Below are 19,720 nucleotides of genomic sequence, written 5' to 3' on the forward strand. Positions count from 1 at the left end.
AAACGTGGTCGAAGTTGGCTCTGACACATTGGACGTAGGGAGTAGCTTATAGCGACCAACTTAACCTCATTTCTCAACGAGCTGTATAGCAGCTGTCAGTTTCAATAACGTTAATGACTATATAACTTTATTTTAAAGAATAATCGTGATAACAATAACAAACAATTAAAGGAGCTGCGGAAAGTGTCCCCCTCCTTGTTATAACAATAAATTAAAGCAGCTGCTGAAAGTGTCCCCCTCCTTGTTCCAAGCACTTTTCACACCTGTTCCTCAAAGAATTAAAGACATTTTCTAAGATGCTCGGGGTATTGTTAATTTCACGAATCTTGTCTATAAGTCGAGCCTGCAGATGGTTTAAATCAGGAATAGGCAGTTCAAAAATAGTGATGACCTCGGTGGAAATTCATGTTCACCATTGAGACTTATTAGACGATTTTGGAAAACTTCCCTCAACATATTCATCGTCTCGCCTGCCGTATGTGCCCATGCGCCATCTTGTTGAAAGTAAAAGTTTGTAATTTCGTTTTCTTTCAGCTGGTTAACAAAAGGAGCGATAATTTCTTCTCTATACCTTTGCGCAGTAAGAGTACCATTAAAAAAATAGGTCCATAAATCCTTCTTCGATTGAGAGCACACCAAACTCCAATTTTTTGAGCGTGTAGAGGACCCTCGACAAAAAAGTTATCTGGTTTTTTAGAAGACCACATTCTCATATTCTGTGAGTTTACGTAACCACTTAAATGAAACCAGGCTTCATCAGAAAAAAAGGTGATATTATGAAATTCACCGTAGTTGTTTAAAAACCATTCACAAAATACAGCCCGTCGCGGAAAATCAACTTCATGAAGTTCTTGCTGACAAGTTAAACGATAGGAGAACAAACGCAAATCATTTTTTAACACTGTGTGGCAGGTACCGACTGATACTCCCACCATTTGTGATAAAACACGTACAGAAGTTCTTGGCGCATTTTCCATTATTTGTTGGACATTTTCCTTTAATTCTTCAGTCCGCTTTTTAGGTCGGCCGCTTCCTTCTTTTCTTGTTACACTGCCCGTTTCACGAAAAACATTAACACAACGCTGAACTGCTCTTTGAAAAATTTTGTACTCAACAACGCCGGGAAATTGATTTTGAAATTCTATGAAACATTCCTCAATAGAATACTTCCATATTCCATCAATCTTGCGTCCATTTCTAAAGTAGGACTCTATGATAAACACTTTTTGTTCTTGAGAAAACACCATTTTAAACGCTTTTTAAAACGAAAATATTCAAATTGTGACGTTTAAGTTCATTTGCTATACGCTACGCCCTACGTCCAAATTTTCAGAACCAACTTGACCACGTTTTTATTTGAACGCTCGTTATATCTCTAATAATGCTTTTATTTTGGCAAGCGAAATTTTCCAAGAAGAAAGACTTCTCAAAACAGTAAAAGAATATAAATTATATATATGAATGATCACTGCGTCCAAACTAACAGAGAGCGACCTGTTAATTTTTAATAAGTGAAACAATTTTTGACTGACAATAGAAACGTTCAACTACTCTGAGGCTTAATGTCCCCACATTGATAGGCTATTGACTATGTCAAAAAAAGAGGGTACAAAGGAACTATAACGTAACAGAAATTTTATTGTTTGATATGTTGACCCTAAAAAATGATAAAACCGCGGAGTGCTACCTTTTAAAGTGGAGCGTTTTTGAGAACCAAGTAAAAAGGTGGTATTTTCAGTTCTTTGCGTTTTACTAACTGTTGTTTAAATAAATAAATAATAATATCCAATCACCTAGAAACTTATTTTAACTTTCACATTCACAAAAATAAATTTATTACACAAAATAATACCGAATGTAATAAAAATTTTATAAAAATAAGAAAAAGTATCGTTGGTTAAATTGACATCTCTCGGTTGATTTTAATTGTATAAACTTCAATCAGGCACCATTTTAAAGGCCTTGAAACCAGCTTTCATTTGAATAAGGCATTACATATACCTAAATTAACTCAGAAAAAAGTTATAAGACGAAAATCGTCAAAAAAGGGCCAAAAATTGGCCAAAAATCCAAAAAGTAACCAACTTTGATCCAATGTATCTCGGTTTCTATTAGTCGTAGGTACTTTTATAAACGCTTATTTTAAAGGAAAAAACATTAACTTTTTTTCTGTGAAGCAATGCCTATACCTAATTCCTCTCAGAAAAAAGTTGTGGGCCAAAAACCAAAAAAAACGCATTTTTTCGGTTTTTTTTACTCGTTTTTTTGGGCATATTTTTGTAAGAAATAAATAAAATTTTTTGACTTCAGAAGGTCTCAATTCGATTGGAAATTCAATTTGCTACAACTCTTCTGTTGACAACTTTATTGAAAAAATGCATAATTTTCGAGTAAATCTCAAAAAACTGAAAATACCACCTTTTTACTTCGTTCTCAAAAACGCATCCCTTTAAAAGGTAGCACTCCGCGGTTTTATCATTTTTTAGGGTCAATTGAACATATCAAACAATAAAATTTCTGTTACGTTGTAGTTCTTATCTAAAGTACATAGTCTATGAAATGAACAATATTTATTATAATAGTTCTTCATTTTAAAATTACTAGTCGAGGCGTTAGTTCGCAGAGTAGTTGTTTCCTGCATCATCAACTAAAATGTAACTCTTGTATACCTATTTAATATTTTAGTAAATATTTTTCACATCGTATTTCGTGTCGTTAACGTTATAAATCACTGTTTTCTCCAGAAAGTTACCTTTCATCGGTCGCTGCGAATTATCCCACCATTATTGTTGTTTAACTAAGAAATTCCCCCAATAAACTCTAAATTAGCACTTACACTTTCCTGAATGATTGCCAGAGTTTGCTGGGATTCCACGTGATGGGAATTCATGATAAGGCGGCGCATACTTTCCTTGATTCTTGGCTGAAATCTGGAATCTCTGGCGCTGTTATCCAAAAGCACAGTCGTACCGGCCAGGGCAAGTATAAAGCACAATATTTGGGTCCCGATATACTGAAAAGAAGAAAGATTATTAGTTAAAATTCTTTTACATTTTTTTAGTAAATTGCGACACTATGATTAACAATTTTCAACTCATATTTTCAACAATACAACAAGACTGACTATATATTGCAATAGTATCAAATTTTGGGTCAAATAAAGCGTTGTTTATGAGGTAATGAACTGCGTTTATCACAAATCAAGATATAATATACAGAGTGTGGCGTGTATAATCTACAAAAATTAAACTACAGCTTCCTAACGATATTTGTAATAGAAAAGTCATATACGAATAAGTTCTATTTCTGCGTGCGTTTATTTTTTTTTTCGTAAATTAGACTTTAATCATGGATTAAATGGGATATTTTCTCTGGAACGGTACTGTCCGTGTGCTGTACGATAAGTTATGTGCTGTAGACTAGTCGCCCAAACAAATCGTCTTTGAAAGATATAAAGATACTTCTCAATTTTTGGGAAATTTTTCAATGTAAAAGTACAAACTTTGAAAAATAAATACTTAAAAAAATTGTATTTTCTTATTATAATAATAATTACTAATAGTAATGTTTGGTTTTGTGGTAAATAAATTGACCTTAAAGTGGACTGTATATTTGTTGACAAATGTTAAAATATGACATGTATCAGAAGCCTTCCTCCGAGTCTTTTCTCTGTATAGGTGATAATATCTGCAACTTTTTGGTCGGATACTTTCAGATTCCATGTCAGCATTTCCCTGTAGCTCGCGTCTTGTTCTTCTTCTTTCTTCACTTGGCACTCTCCTGTCAGTTCTTCTTGTATTTCTTCTTTGCTTTTAACGGTCACAGCCTCAGCAGCGTCTTCTCCTTTTTTCAATTTTGTCGAATCTGACATGTCGAGTTTTATGTAGAAGGGTTTTTCTCCATCTTCAGAAGAATTCTCGCTCTCTTCACTGTCACTGCTGCCTGCACATTGATTATGTCAGTACCAATATAGTTTTATTCCTTAGTTTCAACATCATTTAGGTCCTTTGATTCTGGTTCGGTTGATATGTTGCTAGATAATTCTTTGATTTCAGCATTTGGTTCCATGTAGGTCATATTTTCTTCATGACAACTGCAAACTGTTGACACCACCTTTTCAGTTTGTTTAGACTTCGGTGTGGTCAGAATTCCTTTTATAATTTCCTCGATTTCTTCGGGTTTTTGCAAACGGCATCTTGGATGTCCATCACCTTTCTCTGAAACTTGTTGTGGTTCTTCGTCTTCTGACGAATCGCTGTCATCGCTGTCGCTTTCAACGTTTATTACGTTATTTTCTTTCATTATGTCCTTCAGCGTTAAATTTTTCATTAACTTATTGGCGTTGCTGGTCCCAGAATTGTTTGCATTTTCTTCGTCGATGTTTTTCGTCATATTTGCTTCTCCTTTGCTTTCTTCGGTATCTTCAGGAATTTTGACTGCAGGCGGTTTGTCAAATGATGTCATGTACTCCTCAAAAGTCAAACTTGTCGCTGACATGTCAGATTTTTTCACGCGTTCCACAGCCTGACTCACTAGAATTTCTCTTTGCTTTCCCATATAATTCTTTGCACTATTTTCATCTTTTACTTCTTCATCTGTGAAACGTTCTTCACGGTTTTGTTCAGCACTTGTACCTTGATTTTCTTCACAATTATCTTCGTTCTCTTTCTGAACTGCCTCAGTAATTTTTTCTTCCTTATTGGTAATTTTGATGCCTTCTGCTTTGCGCATGTGTTCTACCATCATTTGAAAATTAAAAGCGTCTTCCTGTCGAGTGTTTAGTTGCTCGATTTTAATGTTTGAAGTTGTTGCTACTTCTTCACGACTATTACATGCCTCAATTTCGTTGTTGTTCGAAAAGTTGTACACGGTAGTGTCTCAGGTTGAAGCTTGCCTGAACTCCCGCCCTATTACTCCATTATCAGAAAATACCTGCGACCTTGACGCTCTTACTCCAGGCCACTTCTTCATAGGTACATCGCTCTTAGCTTTACCTCAGGAAGATGTTAGCAACCTTCACCCGAATAGACTCTCACGATAACAGCATTTAACCCAAATGATTCAACATTTTTGGACACGGTGGTCTAAGGATTATTTGTCTTCGTTGCAATCACGTGGAAAATGGAGATCAGGTAGTGACACCATTCAGCCAGGAATGCTAGTTCTTCTAAAGGACAACAACCTACCTCCTTTGAAATGGCATTTAGGAAGAGTGACGGAGCTCCATCCAGGCGCCGACAGTGTGTGTCGTGTGGTTAGTGTCAAAACTCGCGAAGGTGTTTTTAAGCGAGCTATAAAACGCTTGTGTGTGTTGCCAATAGAAACTGATTTTCAATAATAAATATGAGGTTTCTTTTTATTTTGCCAATGAAATGTTAATACAAGCAAATCTTTATGTATTATTTTATTTGGTTAAATATTTTATATTTTTTTGAAAGACTAGGCTTTCAAGGCGCGCGGCATGGACGGAGCACGCTCCTTAGTTTCTTTAGCTTAAGTCTAGTTCTTGTGCAATAACGTAGAAAAATTAGGCTTCTGATACATGTCACATTGTAACATTTATCAACAAATATACAGTCCACTTTAAGGTCAATTTATTTACCACAAAACCAAACAAGTAATTACTATCTTAAATGTATTGTCGTTACTGCAAGAGTTCGCAAACAAAACCACAGCCGTAAGCATCTGTAGTTGCCAACTGCGTGCACAAAACAAACTGCATTGAAATATGCAACAAAATAAAATAAAACTTACCATTTCTAGAGATAATGTTGAAATTGACTCCCATTAGTCCGGATACAGTAACCTAACCTTCTTTTGGTATTACTAGTATTAGATTATACCGACTTAAATTATAAGGTTGCATCTCAGGTCCCATAAAACATTTCCAAAGTTTTTAATAAATAACACAGGGTCGGTCTTCGTTTTCGTTGAATAAATGAAGTCTAATTTACAAAAAAACGCGAAGATATAACTTTTTCGTATAAGAGTTTTCTATTACAAATATCATCAGGAAGCTGTAGTTTAATTTTTATGGATTGTACAAGCCACACCCTGTATACAAATGTACAGATTTAAGTGAAAGGTCTCACTGGAGCGAATAGAAGCTCTAGGCACATTAAAACCCACACTACGTAATAATACTGGAGAGTTGAAATTTACATGGATCATATTAAAAAGAGAAACAACATTCTGCATGTTACGCTGAACCATCAAGGATTTGTATACTATTCAAGCAGTAAGTGCTTTGAATAATCCATAGGAGGATATGTGTCGATATTTGCATAATATAAACATTTTAGGGATCTCTATTGCATTTTCGCCAATAGATTGATGTAGTTTGTGAAATTTGGTGCACAAATTAGAGAATTATACAGGGTGTTAATTAAGTACGTACAATAAATTCAACAGACGATTATTCGAATGACTTTAGGGCGAAAAGTTCACGTAAACATTGGTCCGCGGATGCTCCGTTTTCAAGATTTCAGGGTGTTAAACTTTTGTAAAAAATTGTTATTTCGTAAATATCTTAAATACCCTTTACCCAATTTTGTTGTAATTTGGCAGTGTTATTTGTAGTGTTAAGGGGCCAATTTAACCCTAACTTGATTAGATTTATTAAGTCCAGTGGCGTCCGAGCGGTACCTTAACGAATATTTTTGACAAAAAAAAATGTACCCCACTGACTTTTTTGTAATTTTTATATATTTGTTGAATTAAGAAACTAAAAATACAACTTTTTTGTCTCTTGAACGTTTTTCGTATCTTGATTAATTTTTGTAGAAAAAAAATAGAATCCACTTAATTGTATATCTCTGGCCCGCACAAGAAACATGGGGAAAAGTTTCTTTTGGAAATTATCATTTTTTATAATTCCTTATTAGTTTAGTCAGAAATCAGAAAAATTAGATAACTCTTTTATTTTACTGATAAAGTAATTATTAAGTGAACAAGTTGATTTAAAAATCTTTTTCAATTTAAATTGTCGCATAAATTTCATAAAAAAGAAAAGAAGGATTAGGAAATGGAATTCCCATTTAATTTAAAAGTTTCCTCCTTCAATTAGTTACGGAAATACCCGATGAAAACAATGGAACGGGATATCTCACACAAGCCAGCTAGTTAAATTTCCTCCAGCGTGGTATTCATTGTCTCCGCATTGTAACAAGAGCAATTTTAACAAGTTTGCTAAATGTTAGAAGTTAACATGACGTGGCGTCTCTAAATTCTGTTTTCAACAGTTTAACGCATACGAGTATGAGAGCAACAGGAGCTAAATATCCAAACTTGCATGAAAATTTCATTGCCGGAATTACTTATTCGAAATTGCGCCAGTATGTGTTATAGAAAATTGAAGCTCAGCTGTTATGTAATAAAATGTAAAGGGCGTTAAAACCAATATCTCATTTACGCGACAGAAGAAATATATATTTACAGAACAATATTATTATGAACAAAAAATTGTTATAAGAAATAAAATTAAAAAAAAAAATTACGCGCTGTACTTTGGAAAGGACATTTTTGAATCTATGTTACTATACGTATTTTTTCATAAAATAATGTGAATAATTACCTTTTGAAATAATTTAGACTACCTAGAAAACGCCCTCTATGCAGTACATTCGCGGGTTGAGTTTAAATGAGAACAAATGGACCAAAAAGTGAAAGATACGAAAAAAGGCATTCTTGATAAAAGTTTTTGCTTGAAAAATGAATGTCACATTATCAATAATTAATTTTTTTTATACAGGGAACAAAGTACACTACCAAAATATGTCTTATTCAAGTGTAATATTTAAATAATAGCAACATTACGGTGGCCCAAAAAAACGAATGTTTTTTTTTCGTGTCTCTTGTGAAAATATGTAAGTTTATCATGTTTTAATAGCCCGCTCAAAAAATCAGCTCAAAAAAAATTTTTTAGAGGTCGCTCAATATTTTAAAAAATTTCAAAAGTCGTCAATGATTGAATTTTTTTAAAAATTTTTCTCGTTATTTTATCTATTTTCTAAATTGAAAAAAATTTCGATTCTGAAAATTTCAAAACTATATTTTAATTTCTAAAGGTCACTCAAAATTATTTTAACTTTAATAGTGTACAGGGTGATTCACTAAATTTTGACCCCACTTTAACTTTTTTGTTTTGAGTTATAAAAAAATGTGAAATATAAAAGTTGCACGATTTTTTATTAATTTTTTGAAAATGATAGAAAAACAAATGAAGTCCAAACAAAATGACCGCGGATGTTAACTTTGTTAAGTTAAATGGAACACCCTGTATATTTTTAAATATTTAGATAGAACGTTCCCTGTCGAGCATAGCCATATAGGGTTTATTGGGTCCATCTGTAACAATAAGGAAGATACTTTAAAAAACGAAAAGAAGGTTTTTTATTAAGAGAATAATACATCTTGTAATTGTAAGACCTCTTTTAGGCATTTCTGCTTTTTTCCAATTACGTAAGGATTTACAGATTTAGTAATAATATATTTTTATATATCTCATATTGATACGGTCCAAAATGCGTATAGGTAATGTAACGAAATCTCACTAATTAGGCCGTGAGAGGCCTAATTACTCATGGACATTATATGGTAGGTCGTGACAGTGACAGGTAGTAATGTCTTGACAACATTGTTATAGATTGATAGTACGTATTATTATTTAATTAAAATTTAAGTTACACAGAAGTAGAAAATTATTTAGAATTAAACTAGCGTATGGAGAAGAACTTTGCTCTATTTTAATTCCTGTAATATTTCAATTTTCTACTTCTGTGTAACCCATTTTAATTAAATAATAACACAAATTGTCAAACAATAACAATGTTGTCATGAAATTATCTGTCACTGTCACGGCCTACCATACAACATTGTCCATGAGTAATTAGGCCTCTCACGGCTTAATTACTGAGATTTAGTTAAAATGTCTATATGCATTTTGGACCATACCAATGTCTGATCTGTCAAAATATTTTATAACTAAATCTGTAAATCCTTACGTAATTGGAAAAAGGCAGAAATGCCTGAAAAAGGTTTAACAATTGCAAGATGTCTTATTTTCTTAATAAAAAAAACCTTATTTTCGTTTTTTAATAGTATCTCGCTTATTGTTACCGATGGACCCAACAAACCCTACATGACTATGCTCGACAGAGAACGTTCTATCCAAATATGTAAAAATATACAGGGTGTTCCATTTAACTTAACAAAGTTAACATCAGCGACCATTTGGTTTAGACTTCATTTGTTTTTCTCCTATCAATTTCGAAAAATTCATAAAAACTCGTGCAGCTTTTATATTTCACATTTTTTTATAACTCTCAAAACAAAAAAGTTAAAGGGGCGTCAAAATATAGTGAATCGCCCTGTACCTATGTTTTCGAGCGACCTCTAAAAATACAAGCATTTCTAAGTACTCTGATTAGAGATGTGCTAGACAATCCTTAATTAAATTTTTGATAACGTGACTCTCATTCATTTTTCAAGCAAAATTTTTTACAAAGAATGCCTTTTTTCGTATCTTGCAGAATAAGGTCTGTTTACTCTTGCTTAAAATAATATTTTTGTGTTTTTGACACTCCCTGTACAACAAAATTGAAGTTCTTCATGGTGATTCGTATTTTCTAAACAAGCAAAAACTTTTATCAAGAATGCCATTTTTTCGTATTTTTGATCCGTTTGTCCTCTTGTAAACTCAATCCGTGGACATACCTACTGTATATGAAAGTAGGGATTTTCTCATGCTTGTCCAAAAAGGAAAGTGACATTTGTCTCACTAAGGAATAAAATACCTACCTATCTTCATGGCAAAATACAAATAATACAAATATTAAATTTATGATTTATTAATTATATTCAAATTCAGTACACATTTCTTTATAATTAAAAGATATGATTAAATTTCATCTTTATATCAGGCGTCTTAGAAGGTATATTAGCAAAATTCTTTTAAATTAAACACCCTGTATTTTAAAAATAAAGCGTCTCCGAGTATTCATAGGACTTTTTCTTATTTTGACCATAATAATTCAAATTTAAAGTTTGATTAATTAATCTTGAGGCAACATATACATGCGTAATAAAAGTGCTGAATTTTAGTGAGGACAATAAAAAAAAGAAAGAGGAACGAATATAATGTAGTAATATAAAATATTCTCCATTGTAGCAAGTGCTACCAATTTACCATTTTCCCCGACGTATGCGGCGGTAGTAAAAGTTAGAGGGTTAATTTATCAACGCTTGTTTCGTCTGTATGCAAGGGACGTCTAGTTATTTGGGGAATAAAGAACTCGTATATATTTCCTCTGAAATAAGTAGACACGAAAAGTATATGAGCGCCTACTTAGTTACGGATGTCGCACATTTCGACTAAGCTTCTTTCATTCTTGAGAAAGTGACACCGACGCGTATATTTCCGTGGTGTTGTAGCCTCAGGGAAAACGCTTTTTGTATTAATTAATATTCATCTACTTAGAACGGGACGAAAATCAGTTGCAAATATCACTACACAGAATATTTAAGGTAAGTCAATTTGTGAAATCAAATGCTACAAGTTTAACAAATAGATTTGAAGAGTTCATTAATTTATTTGTTATTCCTTGACTTCAAATGAAAGCTTTTTGTTGTATTCACATCTATGGATACGTATTTTTAATAGATAATTTTAACTTGAGATACTAATATTCATTATAGTTTGACATTATTATTGAAAATGTCCCTCAGGCTTAAGTGATTCTTGAATGTTTTTTTAGAACATGTTACTTTATGTGCAACTTCAACACGAAATGTAACCATTGATTTGTATATTTAGTAACCAAAACATGGAAAGTGAATACAATCCTCACCTAAGTTTACTCCTGGTATATATTTCACTGTAATTAAATAAAGTATTGGCTGTTCTATAGACCATACTGTCGTAGTATGAGTCTTTAGAGGATTTAGAATGCTCACCCATGTTCTCAAAATAATTCAAAAAGTCATTCACGAAGCACACGACCTAGGATGCACATCGGAAAGTGCAGAGCGGTAAAAATTGCATGTACGTTTCAAAATTTACTCTGGCACTATCTGCCGTAGCTGACGATACTAGCAGTGTATTGTACCGATCGCTGAACCACGGCAGCGCATAAAGTTGCGAAAAGTTTCACCTCAGCATCGAATTTTTGAAAAATAAAATAATTCCAAATTTTACGAAATTCGGACTGAACAAGGCTGTAGAATCGACATTAACCATAATCGTTAGAGATCAATAAGTTCTTCGGAGACGGTCACCATTACGAGATGGGTGTTTTTCAAGAAGACCAATTCTTCAATTCCAACGCGAACACCACTGTTAGACCCTTATGGACACAGCCTAGCGAGTGTTCGAATGTCCACCCGACTACCCTGAAGCTTTTTAACCAGGGATGGATAGCTGGTCAGGACACTAGTACGCTCTAAATTTTTTATTTTGCATTGTACAGCTATCGGTATTACTTTCATTTATTTTAAACTAACAGAAAATTTGTACAAACCAAAATTGTGTTAAAATTTTTCTCGAACTCTACGCTCCCACAGCTCTTGTAGCTCATACCGTTTCTGAGCTGCGACGAATATCCTGAGGGATATAAACTCCTAAATATTCCATACCAGGCACGCTAAGGATGTCTTTCAATTCAAACCCTTAAATCTTAGAAATCAAGTATTTTCCGGCAAAGTAAAAAAGATAGAGAGTCAAACTCGCATTGCCAATAAACGAAAGTGCAAGATGCCACAAAAAGAGCTCAGTTGAAAACTTCACAGAAGCAATAGCATCTCCAAGTAGTGTGTTTTAGGTGCAAACAATAGAGCGTGGGTCAAGGCTAAACATCTGTTCATCAATGGAAGAAAAGGGACAACCTTGCCGGAAAAAAAGAGATATGCTTCTTAAAATCATTAGTATCTACTTCCATGAAGTCTAAATGATAATGACCTAGCGTAATCATAAGATAATGACTAGGACAGTATGGGAATGCCACCAAGCACTGGTCGTAGCCTCGGCCTCCAACAGTATATCTGTATGTTGGATTAAAGGACACGAGCGGTACAATGGCAATAAAGAAGCTGACAAACTAGCCAGGAGTACATCGGGCCTCAATATTTTTGGACCTGGTCCCGTCAGTATGCTTTCGCTGTCAGCACTTGCTGAAATTATTAAGAAAAATACCCACAAAGAATTTATGAAACGGTGGAATGAAACAAATAGCTGCCATTTCGCTAAGGAGCTCTTATAATATCCTAGGAAAGATACAGCCAAAAAATACCTGACCATGTCTAGGTCAAATCTTCGACTGGTGACAGGTATTCAGACTGGACACTGCTAGCTAAGGAAACATCTTTACAATATGAAAAAGTGTGAAACACCTCTTTGTAGGGACTGTGAACAGGAAGACGAGACAGTATTACATGTGCTATGATGTGAATGCACTGCCGTCTCGTCAACAAGAGAGTCCATGTTGGCAGAACGCTGGCCTTCTATGGCCTATATTAGAGAGATCCCCCTGAGGAACGTCACCACATAAGTTGGCTAACGGCTCAAGTGGACTGATCTCCTAATGGGAGTAGGTACAAGGGGCCCACATCCAATGGGGCATAAGTACTGTAGCCTTAAAAGCTACCCTCCCTACAATTCCAGATTCCAGTTCCAAATTTCTCGTAAATTACTTATTAGAACAGGCGTCGATTGTAATAATTCTTGGAGTCTAACAAGTTTGATCTTATAAATTATATTAATCATGTGTAGATGCCTACGAAATATGAATTTAACCATGAATTAACCAAATAAAAGAACTTTTCCTTGTTGTATGGAAATAAATATGCAGTTCTTGTTTCCCATTAAAATTGACTTTACAGTTTTTGGCGTAACTCAACTGATGATACCATGAGCATGTCTCGTGAGTTTTCCGCGGAAAATATTCTTTTAATTCTGTTGTGAAATAATTTAAAATTACCTAATAGGTACTAATTTACAAATCGCAAGCGGACTTTCCTGAAATATATGTGCTATAGGACATGGAAGAAAGGCCGTTCGAAAACGAATATCGCACATAGTTTGATTTGCTTATTCGACAGATTGTACAATGCAAGACAAATACGCCAACCTCGATAGTGGGAGCGATACTGAGGGTTAACCCTTGGTAATATATAGATGTTTATGTTGGTGGAGTAATAAATAACCCTGCCGGCGCGAAGGGCTCTAGTCGCACAAAATTGAGCTATACGGTGTGCTGGAATTAGAAATTACATCGGATTCGGGATACGGGATTCGATAGGCAAGGGTTTTAGCTTAATCACCGGTTTTACCGTGAGGTATATTACTTCCTATTCATAAATTCGTTCCATCGGGAATTATTTCCGGTCCCAGTTAAATAAATAAAATAAGTTGAAAGTTGCTTTCTTTAATACAAGAAGTGTTTTCGAAGCTCAACTTCGATAAATGATGTGGATGAGTTTATCTCTAGTCTGATTTGAAATTGTAGGGAGTATTAAATCTATAATTTTTAAATCGGTCACAATATAAATTATGATAATGTCTATTTTCTCAGTATCCTTAAGAGCAGACATACAGGTTTATTTAAAATCTGTACGACTTGAAATTAGTTAGGATATTACTGTGTTTGTGGTAAAAATATTGTTAAGGTAGAATAAACAGTATGACTTGATATAGGAACTCTATGGAATTCTAACAACAGCTCATAGAAGTGAACCCTGGCCTTCTGTTTGCAATGCTTGTACACGACGAATCTCATATGGATCTAGTTAACTTTCGTACAATTTTCTACGTTTTCCGTCTTCGACGTAGGTATCCCGTTAAGAAAGCGCTGCGCATAGAGCCGAAATGCTTATATAACATTTGGACGACATTCCCCGTAAATCAACATAATTAACAATGTCCTTAAGTTCAAATTTAGGAGAGGAGGATTTAGAGCAAAAACGAGTATTAAAATGTTAAAGAGCGACTACTGTTAGGACGCAATGGCAGCAAGCTGGCACTGATTTATTTTCGGGTGGCAATACGAAGTGGTATGTATGGTTAATTACAGAACCAGCGTCAGAAATCTCATTAAGTTCAAATGTAGATATATCTGTTGCTATAAAACCTTTATTGGGGTGATTTTTTTGTAAAACATATTATATTCATCTGTTATAATCCTTTAAAATTCAAAATTAAAACCCAACTTTCGGAAACGTCCTGTTTTATTCAGGAATTACAAATTAAGTACTAGTAGATTTGAACTGTTTTTCTGTTGTAAGTCATCATTGATCTAGCGACCTATTTTTTGAATGATAAATTACATTTCGAAATTAATGGTGATATTTTACAAATTATTATCAATTAGATTTATATGACCTCATTTCCGTTATCCGGGGAAAATTTAATTCATAAATAACTTCCACAATTGTGCCCCTTAATTCTTTCTCCTTATTTTCTGGGCCTACGGTTCTCAACTCGCTGCATATTTCCAAAGAAATGCCGCCATATTACATCAGGGCGTTAATTTACAGTCCGTGGTAGATTGGTAATCCCCCCAAATTTTACCTTTTATGTTTCTGGATTTTAATATATTTATTTTTCATGCAAGACTAGTTTAAATCAAAGAGTAAAATTCTTAAAAGGTATTTAGCGGTTTCTATAGACCAAACATTTTCAAAACATCCTTGAATTTCATACACATTTATACGTATTTTAAGGTATATTAATAATAGCATTAATAATATTGACAACAGCATTAATCATATCAGTACGATAAATGCAATACCTTAAAAATCTGCAATTATTAAAAGTCTTTTTAATAATTCGAATCATCTTTATTTGCTGCTACATTTTGTTTCCGTTTTTTGATGTACCTTTTCAATCTTTTGATAAATTTCAAGAAATCTTTAGAGTTTAACTTCTCTAAAACGGTTAATATTTTTTATACTCATTGTATTAAAGTCAGGAGCATTGTTAGTACGAGAACAGAAATAATAATAANGTATAGCTTTGGCGAATATTTGGTGAGTGAATCGCATTTATCGATATAATAATAATAATAATAATAATAATAATAATAATAACTTTATTTTTCCTACAGGTTACACCCAATTACAGGAAAAGCTAAACAAATTATAAATATATATAATACTTTGTAATATGTTAACAAGATATACGAAACAACTATAAATTTACATTAAATTTTTCTTCGTACACACGAATTATATGGACTAAACTATCAAAATGGAGGTCACACAAAGATGATATAGAATTAAAAAGAGTGCATGCATTAAAAATAGGTGATTTTCTCATTACATCAGTATTTGCAAGATCACAATAAAAGGTAACATTATGCCGAATTTCTATACTTGAAACAAATAAATTTAATTTTTCCAATAGAGCAGGGCAGTCGATTTTATAGTTTATTAAATTATAAACAAAAGCAATTGCTGAACAGTTTCTTCTAAGCAATAATGACTGCAACTGGAAAGCTTGAAGTAACACCTTATTGTTTATATCTCTATCAGGATATACATCATTTCTTTTAAAAGAAATAAACTTCAAGAACTTCCGCTGCACCGACTCTATCTGACAAATATAATTATGATATACAGGGTACTAGATAATGGATATGTATTCTAATTTACTTCTAATGCATGACACATATAATAATTTCATTGAAGCAACATTCGAAAAGTCTCTCATACTTCTAATAACAAATCCCAAAGTTTTAGAAGCCGAACATACTATATTTTTAATATGGTCTGTAAAAGCCAGTTTAGAATCAATCAATATACCTAGATCTTTATAAGATGAACAACGTTAATTAGATAATTGCAATTTAAAACTGTCGTGTATTAGACTATTTTACATTTAGATATATACAGTTTCAGTGAGTTTGCAAAACACCATTCATTTATCTTATTTAAATCATTTTGAAAATGAAAATCAAAGTAATCAAGTTACACAAATCCTCATTTATTCGAATGAAAGGTGGTCACACTGATAGATTAAAGTTATCTTTAATTATATACGCAATTAAAATTATCTTTAATTACGTAATTGTTGACAGCGAAATAATTCATATCTTTTCTATTCGTATCATCCATTGCCGTTTTATTTATTGGAAACAGTTCATTAAATTATTTAGGATATTTTATTTAAAGTCAACTAATCATTATTTTGACAATTTGACAGACTACAATGAAATAATTTGAAATATACTAGCTAGTTGATCTTATCTTAGATCTCAGTATCAAAAATGTTTAAGTTGATATTCGTAATGTTCTAAAACTAGTGTTTGATTTAAAAGTAATTTGTAGTATATTTTTATTTCTGAAACGTATGTTATAGAGTTTGTTTATAACTAACGGATGTATGTATGTAAGTTCTCCAAAGTTGCCAAAATTAGTTACTTATGACTTTCCAAATTTTCTTCAATCAGAATAATATTAAATTCGGCGACCTAAAAGAAGTTGCATAAAATAGTTTCAATTGAAAGACTTACCTAGTAGTCAGTGTGACATTTTTCATATTTTTTTAATTTTATATTAATACTACTTTTTTTCGAAATTACTATTTACAAAATCTTGGGCAATAGTTTCATCAATCATGAAAATCAATAAAACAAATTTTTATTGTAATATCATTTTAACCACAGCTAACAAACTTTTTAAAGTATTTTCTCAATTATTGATTTTCTACAGTTTTTCAAAATTACAAATTCCACTAAATGGATATACCAATTTTCTTTCTGATAAAGATAAACAAGACGTAAGTAAAAAGAAAGTAAAAGCACATATTATGTTAACTACACATTTTTCTTAAATATGGCACAAGTATACAATGTAGTCATATGTTTCGAATAAGTTGGTAGATGAAATGCTTAAAAACATGCAGAACCGTGTACCCAAGAATCCTTTTTGTTTATTGTCTAAGTATTCTTGATTTACGGCCTGTCAGCGGACCGGCAAACAGAAAATAACTCCCGCAACAGAAGAGCGTTAGAACAGCGTAATATTAGTTTATATGCTCAGCGAGGGGAGTCAAGGAAAGGTACGGGTTATAGCGTAGGCCACATATCTAAGTCTCCAAAATCCCCGGGGATTGTGTCTGTAGGTGTAAACTTCGGCGGACTGGCGTGATCCCAGGTGCGTCAGAGATACCTTAAAGTGGAACGAACCAACTGATCCATTACGGGACAAATTATCGCTGAAGTCTGTGCGACCTGTGAGGCAGGAGACACCGCATGTGGGGTAACTGGCCCATAATTTCACCTTTTTTAGTCCCTAATCGTGAAAATCTGAAATCTTTCACAGCAACATACCACAATATATTTTTTCAGCTCCTTTTACCATTTAGCAGATCGTTTAACGCAATTATTTTATCGTCAATTTAACTGTAGGTTTCTGCCATCTGCCTGGCTATTAGTATTTAAAACACGTTGACTAAATAGAGGTTTTGTAACTATAGACCTCTTGACAAGCGTCTTTTAATTTACAGCCATTGTTATTAATATTTTTAAATACCTAATCAGCGTAGAAGACTTTATAACAATTTATAATATCGTTAAACGCATTAATATAAAAAATTAAATAAAAGTGGCCCTAACTTTGACCATTGCGGAACTCCTGAAGTAGGTAGCAATATATTGGGCAGAGTTGTAACCATTATGACACATACCTATACTCAAATATCAAAACAAGAAGAAAAGTGGTAGGAGTTATTTTAAACATGGTCATCAAAGTCGAGAAAGCAGACCCGATTTAAATGTTTGTTTTGGAAAAAAATGAAAGTTTGCAAGTGAAGCCACCTTGGATAAGTGATAAATAATCAGGACAAGTTTAAATATCGCCTTGAAATTGTTTTGCATTTATAATTGAGTAATATTAATTACGAAAATAGCACATGCTTCTGTCTCTGAAATAAGTCCTACAATTGTGACATCATTATTGATCCGATTCATTAGTTAGTGTCTGCAAATATATTGAACAATCAAACTAGTTAAAAAATAATATTAGTTTGCCTCTAAGTCTACCAGCACAAACACAAATTTCCATTCTGCCGCCTCCTTGTTCCTTGCTACTATCAGCATCTCTTTACATCCGCCACGGTCTACAAACTTTTACCCTTCAATATTCAAAACCGCTCCAAGGCACAACCCCAACAACTGACCAAATTTCCTATCCCAACTCTGACGTCAATAATTATAATTAAATTAATGATGCGAATTATATTGGCATAATAGCGGAGCAACCGCAGCAGCTGACAAAACTTTAGACGGGGCCCTTAGAGTAGTTTGGGATCCACGCTACCCGCCGTGTACAACCAAAAATATGTGTTGACGGTTAGGCCGATGCCTTGATAATTTTATTAATGCCAACAATGTGATTAGGGGAAGGGAGTGGTAGGAACAGTGAAAAGCTACAAGAAAGATGCTTTCAGATTGGAAAGGAGAAAAAAAAATAGATGTAAAGGTGGAATTGAAGATAGCAATTGACGGAAATATGTGTAGCTATGACATTCAATTTGTACATTTCGAAGTCATACTGTAGCGACACTGTATTTCCTCAAATAGTTTTGTAATTGTATACTTATTTTAAATTTCATATTTTCTTTATGTTGCAGCTCATCATCTTGAATAGACAGGATATTACACCATTAAATTATCATATTACTATAATTTGTTCTCATACGAGTTTTGGTTAAATTATGTAAAGTAGGTAAGTTGATACGATAAGTAATTTGAAGTTAGGGCATCGAGCACCTCCGATCTGCTCATAGAGAAAATGGATACAAGGACAGAAATATCAAGCAACCCATCAGAAGGACACTTTGGTAAAGAAACAGGTGAATTTCTGGCAACGACGTATGTGCCCGATACACTCGTACAAGAATGTACTTACAATATCATGCATCTTAAGGAAATACAATTTTAATACAGTCTACATCAGCCCAAGAGAGACAGTGATAGCTTTGCCCAAGACGAGCTACTCCAAAAGAAGAAATGAGAGAGAAAGAAGATTCGTAATGGAAATCCAAAAGAGTCGAACCAATTTTAATCGAAAAGGGTTAGCACTATCTCGAATTTGGAAACTACTTATTTGCAAAGACTAAGGATCAAAACGACTAGCCAATGATTATAAGATGTACATCGTAATGCCATGAACCAGTGTACACAGCAAATATAAGTACCAACCAGAGGACCTAATCTCAATTTTAAAGTTTCTTCTGAAAAAAGTGGTATATTTGTCGAAACGTCAACAAATCTGTTAGGAAGTTTACTACAAGTACATAAACATTATTATTACAAATCGTCTAACGTAAGTTTTATAATAAATTATTTGTAAAAATATATGAAATAATTGAATCGATTGTTACTTTTACAGTACACGTATTAATACAAATACACCTCATTGGAAATATATAGATATAATTTGTTCCCGAAACTAAATAATTTGTAGGATCCGTTTCTTGTGAATCGAACTTCCATGATTATAAATACATAGCCGAAGCGAAAAAAATGATTCTGATTGTCCTAATTTTGAAAACAGTACTACAATGTACATGACTTTTCTTCCTCCATTATTACTATTATTGGAAGGTATGAATGTACAATGTACATATATGGAACTTTCAAAAGACGTCAGTAATTTAATATTCGAATACTTTTTGAGGGAAATTAAGTCAATTAAAGTAGAAGATCAATGAGTAATCGATGAAAAG

The 19,720-nt window shown here is 33.2% G+C and overlaps 1 protein-coding gene across 1 annotated transcript in view; it reads right to left on the reverse strand.

The window, feature by feature from the left end:
• Positions 1-19,720, reverse strand: part of LOC108909278 (tetraspanin-2A) — a 247,945-nt gene that overhangs the window by 49,365 nt on the left and 178,860 nt on the right. The window contains exon 3 of the mRNA XM_018713584.2: positions 2,837-3,013. Coding sequence (XP_018569100.1) covers positions 2,837-3,013 — 177 coding nt within the window. The remainder of the gene's footprint in view (positions 1-2,836; positions 3,014-19,720) is intronic.

This window comes from Anoplophora glabripennis, unplaced genomic scaffold, assembly GCF_000390285.2.
Source record: "Anoplophora glabripennis isolate ALB-LARVAE unplaced genomic scaffold, Agla_2.0 scaffold342, whole genome shotgun sequence".
Classification (NCBI taxonomy): domain Eukaryota; kingdom Metazoa; phylum Arthropoda; class Insecta; order Coleoptera; family Cerambycidae; genus Anoplophora; species Anoplophora glabripennis.